Source organism: Giraffa tippelskirchi, chromosome 11 (assembly GCF_054371585.1).
Source record: "Giraffa tippelskirchi isolate mGirTip1 chromosome 11, T2T-mGirTip1v1.2.pri, whole genome shotgun sequence".
NCBI classification, from domain to species: Eukaryota; Metazoa; Chordata; class Mammalia; order Artiodactyla; family Giraffidae; genus Giraffa; species Giraffa tippelskirchi.
The window spans coordinates 1143991-1150883 of NC_137285.1; the positions used below are offsets into that span (position 1 = coordinate 1143991).

General features: G+C 59.0%; 1 protein-coding gene across 1 annotated transcript; it reads right to left on the reverse strand.

The window, feature by feature from the left end:
• Window positions 1-2336: 2336 nt before the first annotated feature.
• On the reverse strand, window positions 2337-4180 carry YDJC (YdjC chitooligosaccharide deacetylase homolog). The gene is made up of 5 exons (XM_081542067.1): window positions 3981-4180; window positions 3732-3891; window positions 3435-3534; window positions 3181-3358; window positions 2337-2970 (listed from the first exon to the last, which is right to left on the reverse strand). The coding sequence occupies exons 1-5, from the start codon at window positions 4142-4144 to the stop codon at window positions 2631-2633; spliced, it is 942 nt and encodes a 313-aa protein (XP_081398193.1). The 5' UTR covers window positions 4145-4180; the 3' UTR covers window positions 2337-2630.
• Window positions 4181-6893: the final 2713 nt, after the last annotated feature.

Genomic DNA, 6893 nt, shown 5'->3' on the forward strand with positions numbered 1-6893 from the left:
CCCTCCGAGAGCGAGAGGGGCTGGCGGGCGGCCCCTCCCACCCGGGCTCCTGCTCCCCTGGCAGCGTCTTAGGGCCCGTGTGGAGCAGCTCACCGGCAGCCTTGCTCCTCCGGACCCGACGGCCGGTCCCCGAGCGGGGGAGAGCTTCCAGGCCCGCCTCTGAGCGAGCGCCCTGGCCCCGTGCCCCTCCCCACAGCGGGCACGAGTCTCCCGAGACGCCGCGATCCGCTCTGCTGCCCTTAATAAAAGTGCTCTGGGACACGGTCTGCTCGTGTGGGTTTGCCTCTTCCTTCCTGGGGGTGGGGCTGCACGGGCCTCCAGGAGAGGGGTGCAGACACGTTCTGGCCAGGCCCCAGGCAGCAGAAGGGACTGCCGGGACCCCCGGGGCGTCAGGGGAGGGGACAGTGACCTCTGGGTGTGCGTCAGCTCAGCCACACTGAACAGCGGAGCAGACCGCGGCCCTGAGGAGGGCGCCTCCTGGAAGGAGGCTGGAGAGCTGCTGAGGGTGTGCGCAAGCCAGGGCCAGGCCAGTTCCTTGAATTCCAGCCCAAACCCGCCCTCCAGCCCCAAGACTGCGGCCCTCCTGCTGGCTCAGGGCCAGCTGGGGCCCTGACACTTTTTTACTCTCCACTGGGGCCCCTGCTTGGGGGTCTGACACCAGCTGAGGCCCCGACAGCTTGGCCTGCGGTTGCAGCGGGAACTTCCTGGGGCATCATTTCAGCAGGAGGCGAGGTGGCCGCCACCTTCCCCTGAGCATCGCGGGGACCTGCGACTCGGGGCCACCCGTGGGCCCCCTCACCCTGCTTTACAGAGGGGACCGGCCTGGGGCCCCCCCCACCAGCCCCTCCCCGAAGCCTGAGACCCCCTGCGCTCCCTGCCCTCAGCGGCCCCCATCCCCTGGTCTTCCTCACTGGCAGTACGCCCCACCTGCGTCCGCTAGGCCTGGCGTCTGGCGCCTCCTGCTCCCTGGGCTCCTCCGCCCAGGGCCCTGGACTTGGCGGGCTCCGTCCACACGAGGAGGCCCGCGTCCTCCCGCTGGCCTCGTCGGCAGCGCGTCCGAGGGGCACCCTGCAGGGGGGCCCTGAGCCTCGGTGCTCCCACCATCTGCACTGGCTCCTCCCCTCCCGCTCCCCTACCCCGCCAGGAGCAGAGCTGAGTGAAGGCCACTCCTCACACAGCGCAGTGGCGGCCGGGCCCCGCATGGGAAATGCTGTCTCCCTGGGTGCCTGGCCGGCGGGTGCCGTGAGACGCACGGCAGAGGCTTTGTGCTCACGCTTGGCTGTGTGTTCCCACAGCCCACGGCAGCCTGGGTCCCACGCCTGTTCCCTGTGTGTAGAGAGCGTGAGCTCCTTGCAGGCTGTGTCCCAGCCGCCCCATGCCCGATGGACCGTGGGTGACAGTGAACCCCTCGTCTGGGCCCTCCTGGGCACAGCAGGTTGGACACGAGAGATACCCCCCGTGGGATCAGCGACCAACCCTCCGCCTCCCCATCCCCAGGGGTCTCTGCTCCTCCCGCTCTGGCTCCCTGGTGAGAGTAGCCTCTCCTGCAGACCCTCTGGCTCCCCCCCCACCCCGGCCCCGTCACCCACACTCTCTCCTGGGCCAAGGGCCGCACAGCCAGCTCCTCCTCTCAGAATAGCAGACCCCCTCCAGGGAGCACAGATAGACCCCCATGGGCAGGGCAGGATGAGAGGGAGGAAAGGGCCCACAGCTGGAGAAGTCAAGGTCCAAGGAAGGATAGGGAGGAGCCTGGAACCAGAAAAGGGTTGAAGCCACCAGTCAGGGGATGGGCCCCCCCCCAACGGTCAGTAAGTGCAGCGGGCTCTTCTGGCCCCAGTGGCAGCCTGACTCAGACTAAGGCCCAGCGCGTGTCGAGTCAGTGAGCAGGCAGCCTCACGGCTGTGCCCCTTCTCTGGGTCTGCAAAATGGGGACAATGAGTGAGAGGAGGACCACGCGGGGCTCCGCCTGCCTCTGGCACCGCCCTCGACCCAGGCCCTGGGAGCCCCGCCCACAGGGCATCCCTGCATCACGAAGGACCCCACTCGCACAGAAGAGCGTCCCTCCTGGGAAAACGGAAAACACGCCCGCAGGTTTACAGGACCTTCTCTGGCCCGCCCCTGGGATGGCAAAGGACCACTGACTTAGGCCTCCCCCCAGATTGTAGCCCGTGAGAAATTCTTCCAACCCCTGACTAACCCCCCCCCAAAGAAACGCCTGAAGAGAGCCGAGGCATGGGCAGAGCCAAGGCGGACCACACTGCCGACCTCTCCTGAGAGAGTGACCTCAGGGGCCCCGAGTGCTGTGCTCTCGCGTGTGGGAAGGTTCCCGGGCCCAGTTCACAGAGCGCACGCCACTTTATTAACACAGCCACCCACACAAGGATGATGCCAGTAGTGTGATGGCTCCCACACCTGGCAGGGCCCAGGCCCAGAGGTCACAGCCGCCCCTCGCAGCCAGAGCGCTTGCAGAGGCCTGGCTGCCACCCTGCACCACGAGGACCTCGGCCCAGAGGTGAGTGTCCAGCCCCAGACACATGGGCTCTGGGGCCCGATTTCCTTCCTGGGAGCCAAGGACGTTAACGCTCAGCTGTCTGTCAGGGTCGCGGTGGGGAGGGCTCCAGAAAGGCTTCTCAAGTGGCTTTGCTGGCAGCCCCCTCTCTGGGCCTCTTGGAGTCTAGGTCTTCCAGGGTGCAGAGCTGCACGCCAACCTGGGCAAGCTGAGCCCGCAGCACCGGCGCCATGAGGACACGCAGCTCGTGCAGGCGATCTGAAGAGCAGGAGAAGGCGTCGGGGCCCTCCCCGCAGCCCCCAAGCGGGGGCACACTCGGGTAGCCAGGGTGCGCCATCAGCTCGGCTGTCACGGCCCGGCCAGTGGGTACACCTTCCAGGGCCCGATCCAGCGCCTCCAACACACGGTGAGCAGACATGTGCCGGCCGCAGGTGCTCAGGCCCACGAAGACGTCGGTCCACCTGTGGATGCCAGGGCATCAGCAGCAGGACCAAAGGGCCTCAATGGGCAGGACTAGGCCAGGGACCTGTGGCAACTGGGGTGGGGGCAACGCCGGAGGAGGCCTGACCCCTGTTGAAGTTAAGAAATGGGGAGGAGGCACAGCTGGCCAATGTGCAGCCAGCCAGACGCATGGGGTGGAGGGGGTTGTGCCAGGGGTCTGGGGGCCTTACCGAAGGCCATGGTGGACAAAGGGACCGATGGCGGCGCGGGCGTCTTGCTCCACGGCGCCGGCAAAGGCGCGCTCTGGGGCCTCAAGCCACGCGCAGCCGTCCACTCCGCGCTCCAGCGGCAGCCTAGTGAAGCGCACTCCGCAGGCCTGCAGGGCCTCAGCGAACACCCGGCACACGCCTGCGGGCCGGGCGGAGTCAGGGCAAGGCCCGTGCCACACACCCCCACCCCGGCGTGGGAGTCCCGGCCCGCGCACCTGGGAGCACGTGTACGTGCTGGTGGCCGTCCACGTGAGTAGGGTCCCGGCCCAGTAATTCCCGGAAGCGGCTCAGCTGGGCCTCCAGCTCTTCTCGCACCTGGAGGGCGAAGGGGACAGTCATCTAGCACACACGTCCCGGAGCAGCTCCCCAGGGGGACCCTGTCCCCGCGCTCCACTTCTATCGTCCCTGTGTCTGAACCAGGGAGGCATCCGGCGCCCCAGTCCTGCCCATAATGGTCCAGGGCACCCTCGCGGCGCAGCCCGGAGCGTCTTCCTGGAGCAGCACCTGCGCACCTGGGGCAAGATCACTTCTCCGGCCGCCACAGCCCGCCGGAATCCCATCTTGCCGAGGAAGAAGCCCTCGGAGCCGATCAGCGAGGAGGCGCCGTGGCGGGCCGGGCCCACGGGGCGGCCCTCGGACAGGTTGGCATGGAGGCCCGTGGGGATCCGGTGCCTGCGGGCGGAGCGCGAGCGGGGAGCATCGGCGGCGCGGACGGCGGTCCCCGAGCCCGCCCCGGACAGCGCAGGAGGGCCGCCACTCACCTGCGGGCCAGTTCAGCGGCGCTCTCGGCAGCCGAGCCGTTGACCAGCAGGGACACGCTGGTCACAGCCCCGGCCAGGAAGGCTTCCACGATGCCCTCGTCGCGCCGCGGGCAGTAGCCAAAGTCGTCCGCGGTGACCACCAGCCGCACGCGGGGCCGGGCCATGGTGCCTCCGCCCGCTGAATGCTCGGGGCCGAGCGCGCGGGCGGACGGTCCAGGCCCCGCCCCAGACGTCGCCCGAGGCCCCGCCCCACGCACGCGCCCGCTCGGCCTTTGTTCTCGCCGCCTGCTGGTCTCCGGGGTCCCTGCAAGGCCGGTGCCCCGCCCCACCCCGAGCGCGGGGCTTGCCGTGACTGCAAATGTTTCACATGAAAAACGGAAAAATCAAACCTGGAGAAAAAAAAAAAACAACCCTCTTACCCTCCCCCAAGGTCTCCACCGCTCACTGTCTGGTAGTGGCTCCTGGTTTTTTTTTCTCTAATAAATACACCCAAGCTTTCTGCTCTTCCACCCCAAAGTCTTTTGGTTTGTTGTTTTGAGGAGACAATGATCACATCAGTGGCATTTCGTCTTCGTAGTGTTTCTTTTTTTTTCTTTGCTACAGTGGAGAGAATGTGGCCCGCTGGAGAAGGGAATGGCAAACTGCTTCAGTATTCTTGCCTTGAGAACCCCATGAACAGTATGAAAAGGCAAAAAGATAGGACACTGAAACAGGAACTCCCCAGGTTGGTATGTGCCCAATATGCTACTGGAGATCAGTGGAGAAATAACTCCAGAAACAATGAAGGGATGGAGCCAAAGCAAAAACAACACTCAGTTGTGGATGGGACTGGTGATAGACCCAAGGTCCGATGTTAAAAAGAGCGATATTGCATAGGAACCTGGAATGTTAGATCCATGAATCAAGGCAAATTGGAAGTGGTCAAACAAGATGGCAAGAGTGAACAGCGACATTCTAGGAATCAGTCAACTAAGATGGACTGGAATGGGTGAATTTAACTCAGATGACCATTATATCTACTAGTGTGGGCAGGAATCCCTTAGAAGAAATGAAGTAGCCATCATGGTCAACAAGAGTCCGAAATGCAGTACTTGGATGCAATCTCAAAAACGACAGAATGATCTCTGTTTGTTTCCAAGGCAAACTATTCAATATCATGGTAATCCAAGTCTATGCCCCGACCAGTAACGCCAAAGAAGCTGAAGGGTTCTATGAAGACCTACAAGACCTTCTAGAACTAACACCCAAAAAAGATGTCCTTTTCATCACAGGGGACTGGAATGCAAAAGGAGGAAGTCAGGAAACACCTGGAATAATGGGCAAATTTGGCCTTGGAGTACAGAATGAAGCAGGGCAAAGGCTAATAGAGTTCTGCCAAGAGAACGCACTGGTCATAACAAACACCCTCTTCCAACAACACAAGAGAAGAGTCTACACATGGACATCACCAGATGGTCAACATCGAAATCAGATTGATTATATTCTTTGCAGCCAAAGATGGAGAAGCTCTATACAGTCAGCAAAAACAAGACCAGGAGCTGACGTGGCTCAGATCATGAACTCCTTATTGCCAAATTCAGACTTACATTGAAGAAAGTAGGGAAAACCACTAGACCATTCAGGTATGACCTAAATCAAATCCCTTATGACTATACAGTGGAAGTGAGAAATAGATTTAAGGGACTAGATCTGATAGACAAAGTGCCTGATCAACTATGGACGGAGTCGTGACATTGTACAGGAGACAGGAATCAAGACCATCCCCAAGAAAAAGAAATGCAAAAAAGCAAAATGGCTGTCTGAGGAAGCCTTACAAATGGCTGTAAAAGGAAGCAAAGCAAAAAGCAAAGGAGAAAAGGAAAGATACACCTATTTGAATGCAGAGTTCCAAAGAATAGCAAGGAGAGATAAGAAAGACTTCCTCAGCAATCAATGCAAAGAAATAGAGGAAAACAATAGAATGGGAAAGACTAGAGATCTCTTCAAGAAAATTAGGGATACCAAGGGAACATTTCATGCAAAGATGGGCTCAAAGAGGACAGAAATGGTATGGACCTAACAGAAGCAGAAGATATTAAGAAGAAGTGGCAAGAATACACAGAAGAACTGTACAAAAGAGATCTTCATGACCCAGATAATCACGATGGTGTGATCACTCACCTGGAGCCAGACATCCTAGAATGTGATGTCAAGTGGGCCTTAGGAAGCATCACTATGAACAAAGCTAGTGGAGGTGATGGAATTCCAGTTGAGCTATTTCAAATCCTGAAAGATGATGCTGTGAAAGTGCTGCACTCAATATGTCAGCAAATTTGGAAAACTCAGCAGTGGCCACAGGACTGGAAAAGGTCAGTTTTCATTCCAATCCCAAAGAAAGGCAATGCCAAAGAATGCTCAAACTACTGCACAATTGCACTCATCTCACACACTAGTAAAATGTAATGCTCAGAATTCTCCAAGCCAGGCTTCAGCAATACGTGAACCGTGAACTTCCAGATGTTCAAGCTGGTTTTAGAAAAGGCAGAGGAACCAGAGATCAAATTGCCAACATCCGCTGAGTCATCGAAAAAACAAGAGAGTTCCAGAAAAACATCTATTTCTGCTTTATTGACTATGCCAAAGCCTGTAACTGTGTGGATCACAATAAACTGTGGAAAATTCTGAAAGAGATGGGAATCCCAGACCACCTGACCTGCCTCTTGAGAAACCTGTATGCAGGTCAGGAAGCAACAGTTAAAACTGGACATGGAACAACAGACTGGTTCCAAATATGGAAAGGAGTACGTCAAGGCTGTATATTGTCACCCTGCTTATTTAACTTATATGCAGAGTACATCATGAGAAACGCTGGGCTGGAGGAAGCACAAGCTGGAATCAAGATTGCCGCGAGAAATATCAATAACCTTAGATAAG

Excerpts from the sequence above, each read along its gene's own strand:
- YDJC (XM_081542067.1), bottom strand. The coding sequence starts at position 4,144 with ATGGCCCGGCCCCGCGTGCGGCTGGTGGTCACCGCGGACGACTTTGGC. Across the intron at positions 3,892-3,980 it reads GCCGCTGAACTGGCCCGCAG|GCACCGGATCCCCACGGGCC; the intron begins GTGAGTGGCGGC and ends CTCCGCCCGCAG. Across the intron at positions 3,535-3,731 it reads GAGAAGTGATCTTGCCCCAG|GTGCGAGAAGAGCTGGAGGC; the intron begins GTGCGCAGGTGC and ends TTCGCCCTCCAG.